Raw genomic sequence first — 15,115 nt, 5'->3', positions numbered from 1 at the left:
ACTTGTTAGGAACTTTATTTCCACTTCTCAAACATTTTCTTCATTTAAAATAATGTATTTTCAATGTGATATATGTGATAAGCTGTACTGTCATTAATTCCTGACCCTATCATACATCCTGCTGCAGCAACCTCAAATATCACAACAAAGCACAACGCTTTAAATAATATATTTTGAAACATCATGTAAGCAATTTGACATGCATGACAAATTTGTCAAAGGTTATCCTGTTTGCCTATAACAGCACCAGACAAAAGCACAAGCCCTAAAATACTGTAAGTGTGATTTAAGACGAGACCAAAGATAAATCACACTGCTTTGTTCATAACACAGCAAATTAGATTTTATAAAACAACGCATTGCAACATTATAAAATACAACGTTTTACCTAACGATGACCTTGCGAAGTGAAAGCGACTCCTGAACTTAAAAGTCTGTAGATTTTTGCGTGTGAAGTTTTTCTCAATCTCGAGCTGAATGAGCTGATGATGAATGACGATGAAAAAACCGCTAAAATTTGATTTTAAAACTGCACGCGATGCTCAGCTGTTACAATACTGTATAACCATCTTATATCATTTATATCTACTATATAGTATGCCACAACCAAACTGCATATTCTAATTTTAATAAACAGAACTACGTCTAAACAAACACATTAAATGCTGCTGGAGACTTGCCATTGGCTGTTGTATTTGCATGAATAAATAATGAGGTGAGTCTAAGAAAGGATAAGGGGCTATTTTGGGCATGTTTTACTATAAAAAGTTTTAATTTAATATGTGTTGGGTTATTACGTTTATGTAATAATAAATTGCATTGTTTTTGATATATATTTTAAAGATGCGTTTTTTTAGTTACATAGAGAACAGTAGTACTTTTCCTGTGACTTAAATACTGCTGAAAAGACCCCCAAGGCTTGAATAAGCTAATCAGACGATAGTGGGCGGGAGCTGTAAACGCTGTAAAATCTGGCAGTAATGTCACGTCACTGAACATTCTAAATCCCATATGGGGATAAGGTTAAAGTATTATTTAACTCAAAAGGTTGAACATTTTATTTGTAACCATGAATACAAAAATTAAACAGAGGGGGCACAAATCAGAACTGAGGGGGCAATGCCCCCTTTTGCCCCTCGTGGCGCCGAGCCTGTGTTGATTTAAATAAAGTAGGGGTCAAAGAGCAATATGACTGATTGAAAAAAATTAAGTCTCTATATGAGAATAAAAGTCCCCATTAATAGTTGTTTCTATAAGTAAATGTGTTACAAAAACTGCAAAATGTACTCATACTTTGGGAGGAGTGGACTACTAGATGCTATTTAGTTCCTTTCAGTGTTGTCACTTTTCAACCAAAATATCAATATCACTTTCAAATCCAACAAAAATTTGGTCTGTTACACAGAGACTAAGACACTCTTATAGTTAATGACCACACTTTGTAAAAGAAGCGTTTAAGGTCAATTTTAAGGTGATATAGATTTTTATTCAATGTGTCTGGTTTGGCCGGTCTGGTTAGCAGACCAGAAAAGCAGATTTTTTTCACTAGCTGTTGAATCTGTTGAAGTTTGTTGATCAAGGATGTCTTGCTGGTCTATGGAAACTAACTGTGTTAATAAGTCCGAATGCATGAAATACCATTGAACCACCCCTTTAACTTAACCCAAAAAGTAAAGTGATATCCTGTGTTTTCTTCTTGAAAACTTCAGCTTATGTCAATCGTGATCATAGCAATGTTCTATTATTGTAAAAAGTAAAAAATTGGATCAACTTAAAATATTACTTCAGTTGATAACACATAAAAACCTGAAAAATAAAGTGGAGGTTTAAGGTAATCTTTTTTAAGTGTTACCAACTGAAATAAGATTTTAAGTTAATCCAACTTTTCATAGTGTAAATACTGGAAAACAGAAATAATTATAAAAAACCTTTCATCAGCTCTATATGTCAGCAGCTGCAGATTTTCTATATTTTTTTTTTTTGTCTGCGAGCTGCATAAACCACCAACAGATCTGTCAAACAGGCAGCATTAACTTTAAATCAGATTATTTGATTTTCTTGTTTTCTTCTCAATATAGGCTCTTTTTGTCAGCTAGATGGTAAGTAAATCTGATTATCAATACTTAAGATGTATTGCACACAAAATCTTTTCGGCACTTTTTTAGTTCTCTCATCTTCTGTTCTCTCATCAGTGTGTGGTCAAGCCCCCTTTAACACAAAGATTATTGGAGGAGGCGATGCAACCGCAGGGTCTTGGCCCTGGCACGTGGGCATTACCTCAGCTGAATTACAAGTTTCTCTGTGTGGTGGGAGTCTCATTAATAAAGACTGGGTTTTGTCTTCAACTTTCTGCATCAATTCGTATGAAGTCACCCAATTAGCTTAAATAAAATGTAAGTATCAAATCAACACTTTACACTGACTTCTATTTATATTGTAGAATGCCCACGTCAGTAGATCAGATTGTGATCTACTTGGGACGTCAGAGCCAGCGCGACCCAAACCCACATCAGATAAACAGAACAGTAATTAATGTCATCAATCATCCTGACTATAACCTAAGCACTAGAGACAATGACATAGCACTGCTTCAACTCTCATCTTCTGTGAATTTCACCGATTATATTCGACCGGTCTGTCTGGCTGCTGCTGGTAGTGTATTTGATGAAGGACTTTCAAGTTGGGCCACAGGATGGGGGGTCAATAGACGGGACATGAACGATTGTAAGTAAATGATGTTGTAAAAAATGACACACATCCAAGATTTGTAAAAGCAAGAAACAATAGTTTTTTTAAATAACGTTGTACAACATTTCCACTGAACTATAATGTATCTGTTTTTGTCTTAAGTCACAGACAGCGATCTTCCTAACATATTACAGGAAGTGGAGATTCCAATTGTGAGCAACCAGAACTGCAGTGTTGCCTATAATGGAAGCGGTGTCACTATCACAGACAACATGCTGTGTGCTGGACGGTTAAATGATGCATTTAAAGGTCCTTGTTTTGTAAGTGCCTTGAGGTAACCTGTAGTTTACAATATTCCTCTCAACCAGAAGATCTCAGTCTTTATCTTGAAACTGAATTGGGATTAAATTACAAACATATTACATCAAGCACTCATAAAAGATTTGATATCACACAGTGCCGACCAGTGACTTATTTTTTCATGGGCACTCGATGCGATGTATGTAGCCCATCATGTGTGTGGTTCTTTTTTCAAAATATGTGTTCTGCACGTTGAGTGAACCTGTGTGCATCACATGTCTTGTCAAAATAAGTGCCTGCTGCAGACGCGTCTAAAGGGTTTATGATAAAAGAGGCGCTCACATTTGCCAGATACTTGCATAATCTCATGCTTAATAAGAGTTTACTGTTAAGGGAGTGTCTTGCATGTATTTTGTGAACGTGAGCGTCTCTTTTATCATAAACGGTTTTGACGCGTGTGCAGCAGGCACTTGTTTTGACAAAACACGTGAAGCACATGGTTCACATGACGCAACAAACACATATTTTGAAAACACGAGCAACACACATCTACAAACACTTTTTTTGAATTAGCTCCCCTCGGATGAGCAGTCACGAGCCGCCACTGATATCACACCTCATTCATACAACTGTATCAACATATCCTCCAACCCATACGATTTGCTTTGGTCAATTGTCCATTTTGCCAGATACGACCAACAGATGCGTTAACTAAATTAGCGCCTCTACCTGCAGCAGGTGAAACTTAATATATTAGGGTATAAAATCATATTTTGGAGTATAATTTTGCTATGATGACATGTACTGGAATAAGATTTTCAATTTAAAGGGGGTGTTGCAGGTTAACCACCACTGTTGATTAATGGGTACATAAATCACTCAAGATATGTATATCATTTTTAAAATGTCTCAAAAATGGTTTTAAAGACCTTTTTTTTACGTTTTTGGTATTAACGGGTTTTTTTTACGGAATTCAGCGATGACGTCACGTTGGAGGGAAGTGGAAAAAGCCTCAGCCAGAGCCATAGAGATTAATGAGACATTTATTGCTGTTTAATACTTACGTATATAATATGGAAATCATATATACATAGTAGGAAATGTATAATGTGGTATAAAGTTACCATGCTAATTATTATTTATGATATATGTGGAGATAAATAAAACTTCGCAATCTGCTGATTTGATCCATTCATGTTCTGACCAGCATACAAGCTAGAGATTTTTAAACATCCTTAATCCACACTTACTAGTCTATCAAATAAAATCTAAAATATATTGTTTTGTGAAATAAAAGGATGCTTTGATATATTGTTTATGCGATCATAACGAATCACACGATCATTTTATACGCATACATACTGCATTTAAGCAGGCGTTCGTTTACATCAAAGGACGACAGGCTATGCCATTTGAGGAGGAACCGCTCATTGATCATCGTATTTTTATAAATCATGTACATGGTTGGACCTGCCGAATGGGTTGAGCACTTTTATATACTTTGTTGACCAGCGGGCTGCGGGAAGCGGCTGCACATCACGCCGCCAGACGGTGTTGCTAATATAACTCGAAATGTATAACTATTCTCTGTCTGCCTATCGCTCTATACTAGCCTATCTGTCTTTCTGTCTGTCTGTCTATATCTATGTATTTATCTATAATCTGCGCTATCTGAATACTTTACTTTACTCGTCTCTCTAGTCAATCTCAATGGTCTCAAGGCGGCTTTGCTAAATTCTCTCCCCAACGTGACGTAATACAGTGCATTGTGGGGGAAAGGAGAATCATTGCAAACCGCTGTACTTTTTCATATTATATTCCGTTTTCTGATACCAAAAAAACATAAAATACAATGGATAACAGTGTAAATGTTTAATATCAACAAGCAATTTGCACAAATTTGTTGAAAAATTTAACCTGCAACACGCCCTTTAAACAATCAGGATTAAATGTATTATTACACATTACTCAGGCATTTAGGGCAAATAACATACCCATTTATTTATTGTATTATATAAACACAGCATACAAAACAGTCACAACTTTTTTCAAAAAGTACTTAAAATATTCCAAGTGTACCGAGGTCAAACGATCGATTTATTTAAAGAAAAGATGCAAAAGTGATGACAATTCGCTGTAAATATCAGATCCGGTGTACACTGATTCACTGAAAAGTGATGATACGTCATCTTTGATTGTGAAATACCATTGGCTCTCGTGTGTCTCATGCCTGGTTGCATCATTACGTCAGCTAAGAACGTGGAAATCTATTGGCTCTCGGCAGATTGCGTCATAATGTTCCTGTGTATGATTGAATGAGATTCAATTGTTTGTAATATAGTTATACTGTGACTGTACTTTTACTGCGTGTTGTGCTTTATATGGTTGGGTTTAGGCTAAGGGTAAGATGCTCCTAAATATCTTTAAATTCATAAATGTTTATGAAACCATTTGTACGTTTACAAATTTAAAAAATTTGTATAATCTGACATATAAGGTAAAAAACCTTAAAACGTAACCCAGGTTGTATAAGATACTGGCGCAAGAGGGCACCAATGCCTTAACACACAACTTTATGTCGTAATAAGGTGCTTGCACAAACGACCTATGAGGTTATTATTTTTGGAGGACAGTCTCTACTGCAGGGCCAGTCACCTTTGGCCGTTTCTCGATCGGGGGGCTGCAGCCTCCGGAGGTCGCATATGCAGACTGCATACGGCATCAAGATTAAGTTAACTGAGCATTACATTCACAAATCATAAGCATATTACAACAATTTATGATTAACTAAGAATAATAGTCAACTTTATAATTATTACAATTCTAAAATAAGACTTAATGACGTATGCAGCCTGGAAATGCGACCTCCGGAGGCTGCAGACTTATTGAGAAACGACCATAGTCTGATTTAAATTCAGCGTGGTTACTTTTACCTTTCCACTGTACAAGACAACACAGAAAGGGGCTGTGTGGGGTACCAACCATCTGCGGGTGCGTAATTATCTGATCCAATTCGAGCTTTGGATGCATTAAAGAAAATAAACTTATGCGACTACTACACCGCATGTGACGAGGCGACCGGAAGTAATGTATTTCAGTGTGTTCCAATCAAAACTGTGTGCAAAGTTAAAATTATTAATTATTTTTTGTTTTACTTTATCAGTAACACTGGTAAGTAAATTATTAACTATACATATATTCGTAGATTAAAGGTTCTCTCCCATGACAGATTTACGATTAAACTACATTTTCATTACGACTGCCACTAGGGGGCGAACTCCCGACAGTTATATCTGTTTGTAATGTACAATGGAAAGGCTGTTTGGATTATATATCTATAAAATATTAAAAAAAGAAAAAATGTAGTACAATTTTAGTCATTAGGAGAAGACTTGGCTATATGTTGTGAGAACTTGACATGTAACAATTAATGAAAGTAAACAGTTATAAAAAAATATGTTTAGGAGTGTTGATCTTTTACACTTTTACTATTAACATTTGGCTCTTACATGTTAAACTGCAATTGTTTTTAAATATTAATAAAGAAAATATGAGTTTTCAGTAATTAAAAGGCTTTTAAATTTCAATTTTTTTTTGAAAATGCATGTTTTTAATGTTTTTTTTTTTTCAAATATACTACAACAAAAGTAACAAAAACGACAACAACACACACACAGACATGGTAAAAGTAAAAAACATATCAAAAGTAAAAATAGGGGTAAAAGTTTGGCCCACGTCATATTTACAATTTTAAAATCTGGCCCCCGAAGAAAAGTAGTTGAAGACCCCTGCTCTACTGTATAGTTTATCTGCAGATGTGTAAATATAAAGTGTTTGTCATTGCAGCTTGATGATGGAGGACCACTGGTCAGTAAGCAGGGATTACAGTGGATTCAGACTGGAATTACCATTATGGATGATGCATGTTTTGATAAAAACATTACTGGTGTGTTCACCAGAGTCTCTCAATATCAGGACTGGATCAACTCTCACATATCCAACGAAAAGCCTGGATTTATTAGAGTCAACTTTACCACCCCGACTCCTAATACCACTCCTGATCCCAATCCCATTCCTGATCCCAATCCCACTCCTGATCCCAATGCCACTCCTGATCCCATTCCCACTCCTGATCCCAATGCCACTCCTGATCCCATTCCCACTCTTTATTTTCCTGATATCTTCAGTGGAAGTTCACCCAGTCTTCAATTATTTCCTCTTTCCCTCACATTCTCCATCTTCTCTCTCATCTTCTGTCTCTTTATTATTTAAAGGTTGATGTACAAACATTGGTTGTGGTTTTTTGATGAAGATAAACTATAGATAAGGGAAAGAGCAGTTTGAACTGTCTTGTAGTTTGTTTTTATTTTCCTTTTTAAGAAAATAACTAGTTTAGATCATTTGATAGAAAACTTTATGGTTAAAATTCTGGGTTAATCAAGATGTGTATCTCAAGAAAGTACTGATTTGATATGTGATTTAAATTTACCTTTTGGAAACAAACTCTTATTATCTCCTTGGTTTAGCTCAGATGGTTTAATCACGATCTGCATTTCTGAGATCTCAACTCAATCTATATGTACTGCAATGTGATCTGATATAGTTTAGATTGTGATTAACTCTTGTTTACTCTTGTTGTTATCACTCAAACAAAATAAACTACTGGTTTTGCCAATGCTTATTCTATTGTCCATATTGTACTGTATGTATTTCACACAGTATTGCACTGCACATTGTGCCAAAAATATATAATTAAACATAAAAATAAAATAATTATAAAACATAAAGGAACATTAGGAATTAGGGAGAAGATTAAACAATCCTCATTTTGCACTGTTGGCATGCTTATTTGTATTGACTTTATGGACAAAAGAGACTTTTGAGATTAAAATATCAAGTGTAAACGTGAATGTGTCTCTCTCGTCCACTTGTGATCCGATCGACAAAAAAGCATCTTAATAGCAGGTGTAAACTGCCTCTCAGCCTCTCTCTAATACATAAAGAGCCACCAGATGTCCACAACACGCTAACAGACTTTAATGTGTAAGTTTTGGGAATATGGTAGAAAACCAGCACCTGTGTCACATATAGTCAAACTCTCTAGGCATGACATGAGCACACTGGAATGCTTAAGTTTGGCTAATGGCGACATTTAAAGTATATTATTCTGAGATAAACAACCAACCGAGCCTCATCCAAGTACTGCGAGTCATCATGACAGATGCAGTTTAATACCTACAAATGAATTCAATATAAATAAGCATTATTAATAACATCATAGAGATTTTATTAACAAATGCATTTTCATCTTGTTGGACTTGAACTTGTTTGAATGCATCTTGGCTTAAATTAGGAAAGGTTTTATTCTCGGAAGGTTTGCATTTATTTATTACAGTAATGAGAAAAAAAGGTAGAAACTAAAAGTACATACTGTAATTCAAACAAATAATTGAGGGGCTAATCCTGCATAGCATCAGGCCACTACGAACCCGTCTTCCTTGTTTCATTTCCAAAATTAGTCTTTCTGTGCTTTACCTATATCTATGTGGGTGATTTTACCAGACGTGGCCAGGATCATATATGATCCTGGCCACGTCTGGTAAAATCACCCACATCCTCATTTGAACAGATCATGCTATTCTACCCGTTTAGTATAATGGCCTAAGTCAAGAGCATGACTTAGGCTGTTTTATTTTTGTTTTAATTTTACAAGCCTTTCTAAATGGCATCTGCATCAAGAAGAACACAAATCTACTCAACCTCTGAAGTTAGTTCCATTTATTTGTGTTTTCTGAGAAACCTGATAAAATTACTTATTTTTAGGAAGGTGACGATATATTAATGTTTATATATAATTATATTTATATATTTATATGAAATTGCAATCAGCAGTGTTTGAAAGGCACAAGGCTGAAATCATTTCTGTTTTGAATGTGTGGTTCACAGTTTTGACAGCAGTGTGTTAGTGTGGCGTGAGGGTGGTCCTCTCGCGTCATGGCGTGGTTAGCCTATTGGCAACGCCCCTGGGCTATAAAAACAGGAGCGTATGCGTCACCTGGGATACGTCACTTGGGGGACTGCTACGTCGTTAACGCGATCCCGTCACTTCCGGAATTGGCTGTGTATTCTCGAGACGGTAAGGAATGGATGCACTGTTAGTTATTTTGTTTATGTGTGTGTTTGGTTACGAGAAGCACACCATCTGTTTTAGTGATGGGCAGTCCGGCTCTTTCCATTGATTCGGCTCTTTCGGCTCAAGCGCTGGCTCTACATTTTAGTGATGGCAGTCCGGCTCTTTTCATAGATTCGGCTCTTCTGGCTCGGCTCCCTGCATGCGTCTGAAGATTCGGCTCTGCTCGTTCGCTACAAAGAATCAGCTCTTAGAGCCGCTCGTTCGCGAACGACCCATCACTACTCTGTTTAATATGCTTTAGAGTCGCTGATTTGTTTGGCGAGTGCTTCCGCATTGATACTGCGTTCATCTTGGCGAGTGTCTCCGCATTAATACTGCGTTCATCACAACAGTCTGTACAAAGAGTGGAAAAGGTAGGATGAATGCTTTGTGGTCGATTAACTGGTAAATGCATAACTTACTAATTCGCTCTTTTTCCAGCTGTGCTATTTCGATAGCTGCTGGCATATTGTGTCTACCTTCATTCTCAGCTGTGAGATCTGATACTAGTGCGGAATTAAGGTGCTCCGTAAGGGCAGTTGTTGAAAGCAACTATTGTTGTCCGTTCGTCATAATTTAACCCTGTGGTGATCGGTAGGTATCTATGCATGCAACCATTGGATGAGAGTGATTTAATTCCAACAGAGTTATAGTTTTGTTTTGTTTATAGGTTTGGGGGCTATCTGGGTCGGGGTGCTCTCTATCCATTTACAGCTGCAGTGCTGTCCTGTTTCCAAAGTTTTATTTTCATTTGACTTTCTTTTGGTTTATGCTGCTTTGTTTTTGATTTATATAGTTTGATTCTAAAGTTGATTATTTTGGTTTCTACTTGAATTATATTTGTGATTTTGTCCTTATTTACTTTATATTTAATTTTTTTTTTTTTTTACATTCCGATTTATCATTTGTTTTACTAGTGACTCTGCTTCTCTTGATTTTTCATTAATTTATTTAGTTGTGTGTTTCTATGTAACCATTTATTTGTTGATTTATTGGTTGCAAAAGTTTGCTTTATTTAAATTTAATTGGGTCTTATAACCCAGCTCCTGAGGTGGCTTTATTTTGATGCATTTTTCTTTTTCGGCAGGGCTTGAGCACCAGGGGTACAGGACTAGCTTTGGTGGCGGTAAATTCTTCACAGTGTGTGTGGTTATCACCGTGTGAGTGTGCGTGTGTACACAGTGAAATGCAGTGGAATGCGGTGATTCACGGACCGGTGGTGCGATCTGATTATTAGCTGCCCCATCCTGGTAAGCTCTAGTCCCTGGCCTGACATTTGCTATAACCCCTAATCCATCGGGTTGAAATAAATGTTGTTTTTTATCTTTATCCTGCTTTTAATCAAGATTTGTTAATAAAGACTATTTTTGTATTTGTTACCCATGTCTCTGGCTCTAATTGGTGATATGAATTTGCGTTCGCCCTTGTACATGATTTAATTAAATTCTGTGAGTGAAATTCCCATAGTGGTGTAGTTGGCTATCTTGTTTGATTCTTACCTTTCCAAAATAAAAGTCTCCTTGTACTCCACGCCACATTAGCATTTGAACAAAGTGTTGTGAAGGTTGTGTTAAAGTCATGGGGTAAGTGTGTAGAGTTTTGAAAACTGTATTCAAGCAATGAAAAACGAACTAGAGTTTGGTCCACATGAACTGCTGCTGTGCAGACTGTAGCCGGAGTTCTGCACATGTGACTCCAATCGTGCCCACTGGCGTTTAGCAATCGAAAAAAACTGTAATTTACATACTAGTCACTCCATTATTTTAATTTTAAATGCTAAGGGGCGTGCACACCAAAGCTTTTTCACGCAGCTGAAAATGCTGACTGGCCGTTTTATTTCAGCCGACTGCCAGCTTTTTCACATGAGCTCTTTAATGGTACTTCTTGTTTGTTTCCCTGCTGAAAAATCCAGCTAAGACCAGCATAAGCTGGTGAGCTGGTTTTAGCTGTCTCCCAGCTTGGTTTTAGCTGGTTTTGCTGGTGTAGGAAGCTGGTTTTGCTGGTGTAGCAAGCTGGTCTAATTGTGTTTTGGTCACTTTTTAAGCTGGATAGCTGGACTTACCTGGTCCATCAGCATGACCAGCTTTGTCAGACTGGGAGGACCAGCGTAAACCAGCTAGTGCCATCTTAAACTAGCTAAAACCAGCTACCAGCTTATGCTGGTCTTAGCTGGATTTTTCAGTAGGGTTATCAGTCGATGTACTATGAGCCGGTTGGTTGTTATGATATTTGTCCTGCCCCTCCTCCACTGTGATTGGACAGCCGTGTGAGAACTGACATTAATGAGCTGAGCATTTTACCCAAAGTTGAATATTTTTCATTTCTCGGTGCTAAGCGAGGAAAAACCGCCGAGCACCAGATTTCAGCATGAAAAAACACACCAGCTGCTGTCTTTTTTGAAAAACGCAGCGCTTCCATTAAAAAACAATTGAAACATATGCCGCCATCGCCGTCATAAAAGCTTTGGTGTGCATGCCCCCTTAAGAATTTGGACAAGCAGATCTCAGCCCGTTCTCATTAAGTGCGTATAAATAGCAGGCAGTGTGAATAGTTGTGCCATATCCCAAATTCCAATTTTGCGTGCATATGATACACCAGTCCTTCCCGTTCATTTAATACGATGCATATTTTTGTGTCATTTTATCTCTCTTGTTTTTTTCTGTTTTTTTTACCATTGTCACTTGGGTTTGGGAGTATCAACTTTTTGTTACATAAAATGACATCCTAAAGCAAAGCACAAATGTAACCCCATTCTAACAAAACATACATCAATGGAAAGCTTATTTATTCAGCTTATTAAGTATAAATACATTTATAAAACGGACCCTTATGATTGATTTTGTGGTCCAGAATCACATTTATGTGCTTAGCAAAGTGAAAAGACTTATTTAATTTATTTTCAAAGTTAAGTTATGTCTCCATCTGCTGTTAAATAAGCCTATTGCAACTGTGGTGCATATTGGCATAAAGCATTTAGATAATTTTAGAAAATCATTGTTTATGTTTGACTTGCCTGACTTATCTGAATGACTGTACCAGTTTGCTTCTGTGGCTTTGAGTACAGCATAACAGTTTAAAACAGATCGCAGAAGGAAAATCTTATTTGATCAACACCAAAATCTTGATATATTAGTACACTGAAATGTTTGTTATGCATTCATACTTTTTTACTTTGCAGAGTAGAAAATAATTTCAAATTGTTCCTGATAAACAATCAACAATATTTAGTCAAATATAATTAGCCCCAGTCTCTCAATTTCTTTATTAATGTCTTTAAAGGCGATGTGGTTAAGGCGCCCTTTATACTGTGTGATCACTGAACCTGTACTAAATTCAATGTTTAAGTTCGTTTTAGTGACAAATTTAATTTAAACTGTACCCAGCGATGCATTTTTCATCAGGCAGGCATCTGTAATTTCTGGTCCTTAGACATTTACATAAACAAATATGCTGGTCAAAAAGGGTCAAACTAAATTAACCCAGAAAACACTTATATTTAAACCAAAAATGCAAAAACTGAACTAAAAAACAACTCAACCCTTTTTAAAAAATAACCCAGCATTTATTTATAATGTAGTTAACACCCTGAATTCAACTATAATAAAACCAGATCAATCAGCCATGCTTGGATTTCTGTTTTTACCAGCAGAGGTAGACAAATACCAGGCTCGCCAATCCACAAACCTGAGGGATGTAAACGTTAGCTGTAGCCCTTCTTAATGATAAACCACATAAATATGAATATTGTTGAATAATTTATTCAATTTATTAATAGCTAGAAGAAATAACTTATCACCAACTTCATCACCACATTGCAGCTGTCCATGAACTTTTGAACCACTGAATGCACACTTTTTGGGTTAGTTATAATTGTTTGTGAAACCAGTAGGGTAATACTTTGTAAAGGTAAAGATAATAATAATAACAAAAATGTATAACAAAAATGAAGGATGTATTTAAAAAGATGTTTATAAATTAAATACATTGTTAAAATAATGTATATTTATTAATTAAATACAGGATGAAGAAATAGGCCACATCTAGTACTGTAAATAATTGAGTGCCGCAGCAGGGATGACGTATTTTTAAAGACTAACCTAAAACACATAGTGGGACATTTATTTTTCCCATAGACTTTTGGATTATTGCAAAAAATAAGCTCTGTGTTTAACAAAAGTTTTATGGGTTAACCCCGCGCACGCCTATGCATAGAAATGTGGGATGAGATGATGAATACATCCGAAAGCTCTAAAATTCTTCATTCCAAGACAGGGAGGCATCAAGGCATCATGTTGTCCCACAATTCTATGCGTGGCCATGCACGGGGAATGTGATTCGTCGAGCCTGGTCAAGTTCGAAAAAATAAAATGGCGGCCAAGTAAGAGTCTTGGGCACAAATTTAGTTTAAATAATGTTATATTTTCACATTTTACACCTGCATTGATTGCATTTCTAGTGAGAAATTATTATTGTAGTTTTCAAATATGGGATTAGTTATCAAAAATGCGCTCTCTGTTTATATTTCAAGCAGAATTACATTACGCTGCCTATGAAGTCTGTCCGAATGCGTTTCCCAGAGCTGCCTTCATAACGCCGAAGTCATTGCCTCATGAGGCAGCGAGGCAAAAAGTCAGCTGCATAAGCTTTCAGACGCAGCCAAGGTATCTCAAGAGACAAGAAGTAAACCAAACATTAGATTCGGACGTGCCTTGATGCTCTCCTACCTTAGAATGGTGCCTCCGAAGGCAATATTTTAGAGCTGTGGGACGCAGCCAGCATGCTTCCCTGTACACAGAAACACCTGCCCCCCCCCCCCCCCCCCGACTTTAGGTGCACCCACTTATTCATGTCAATATACTGCAACCTAATCACAGTATTGCCTCATATGGCTAATGCAGTACACGAGTATGCTTACTGTATGCCATACTGAGATAGCAATACAGTATGAAAAATTCTAAAATGTAGATAGGAGACAAATATAAACACTGCATGAGTTGTAGTTACTTCTACAAGGAGACAAAGCTTAGAAATTGGATTTTGGACCAAACCTTTTTGTTTAGGTCTTTACAGCTCTTCTGAATAACCATGAGGCAGGTGGTCCCATAGAGAGGAACAGCAATGATTACAATGTTTCCACAAGTATGCACTTTTCTCCATCTTCTCTTGGCATATACATATCAGATTTTTCAAACATATCAGGTGGTAATGCAGGGGTGAGAATATGATTTGGGATGAAGGCTTCCAGATTACTGGGGTCACTGTTTAGTTTAAAGCATGGGTGGGGTTATTCTTATATTCAGGCATCATCAAAGTACTGTATGGCTCCTACAAATCACAAAATATCCACTTGTCTATAAATTTAGATCAGTCAATCATCATCCATATTTTTCTTTCTTATGTGTTTATTGTGTCTTTAGTGTGTATAAACTATATAATTAGTTTATACACACTTATGCACATTTTCAGGATCAAGCAGACGTCATCTCCACCCTCACTGTGTGATGTTTTTGGTCGGGGGTGGCATGTGAACCATCTGTCCCTCATTGTCCATCTCTTAAAATGAACCACAGCAGCTGAGACAAAAGACTGTGAGACTGGCAGACTGACCATTTGCATATCCACAGTTTTACTAAGCCTATCATTGTTAAACTGTGGTTACTATAGTGAGGCAATTATTAATTATTGTAAGGGTAACAACACTAACAACTTAGATTTTCAAAGGTGCATTCTGTCATAAAACATGTCATAAAAAATAAGAAACGAAATTAAAAACATTATTTTAATAACATAATTGTATCAATATAAATATTAAATAATTATTATTTTGTACATATTTTTAATCCAAACATTTAAATATCTCCTACTGCATGTGGTCTTATTATATAGGTTTCAACCAATGAGCGCGTCGCCTTCTACGCGTACGCGCCTCACACAAAGCGCGCACACAGACACAAC

The 15,115-nt window shown here is 36.6% G+C and overlaps 1 protein-coding gene and 1 long non-coding RNA gene across 2 annotated transcripts; both read left to right on the top strand.

Annotated features, from left to right (window-relative positions):
• Window positions 1–1,544: 1,544 nt before the first annotated feature.
• LOC129425384 (tryptase-like) lies at window positions 1,545–7,287 on the top strand. Its single transcript, XM_073863572.1, has 4 exons — window positions 1,545–2,368; window positions 2,463–2,724; window positions 2,851–3,008; window positions 6,835–7,287. The coding sequence occupies exons 1-4, from the start codon at window positions 2,129–2,131 to the stop codon at window positions 7,258–7,260; spliced, it is 1,086 nt and encodes a 361-aa protein (XP_073719673.1). The 5' UTR covers window positions 1,545–2,128; the 3' UTR covers window positions 7,261–7,287.
• Window positions 7,288–9,060: 1,773 nt separating this feature from the next.
• On the top strand, window positions 9,061–9,999 carry LOC141362116 (uncharacterized). Its single transcript, XR_012368094.1, has 4 exons — window positions 9,061–9,124; window positions 9,423–9,534; window positions 9,602–9,754; window positions 9,831–9,999. It is a non-coding gene; the product is annotated as an uncharacterized lncRNA (long non-coding RNA).
• The last annotated feature ends 5,116 nt before the right edge of the window (window positions 10,000–15,115 follow it).

The sequence above is a fragment of the Misgurnus anguillicaudatus genome, chromosome 25 (genome assembly GCF_027580225.2).
Source record: "Misgurnus anguillicaudatus chromosome 25, ASM2758022v2, whole genome shotgun sequence".
Lineage (NCBI taxonomy): Eukaryota > Metazoa > Chordata > Actinopteri > Cypriniformes > Cobitidae > Misgurnus > Misgurnus anguillicaudatus.
This window is presented reverse-complemented; position numbering and strand designations above follow the sequence as displayed.

What these genes read in the sequence shown, in the direction of transcription:
- LOC129425384 (XM_073863572.1), top strand. Translation starts at nt 2,129, where the DNA reads ATGTATTGCACACAAAATCTTTTCGGCACTTTTTTAGTTCTCTCATCT. An exon ending in TCTGCATCAATTCGTATGAA is followed by an intron (nt 2,369 to 2,462) that starts GTCACCCAATTA and finishes TCAGTAGATCAG; the next exon opens with ATTGTGATCTACTTGGGACG. An exon ending in TAGACGGGACATGAACGATT is followed by an intron (nt 2,725 to 2,850) that starts GTAAGTAAATGA and finishes TTTTGTCTTAAG; the next exon opens with TCACAGACAGCGATCTTCCT.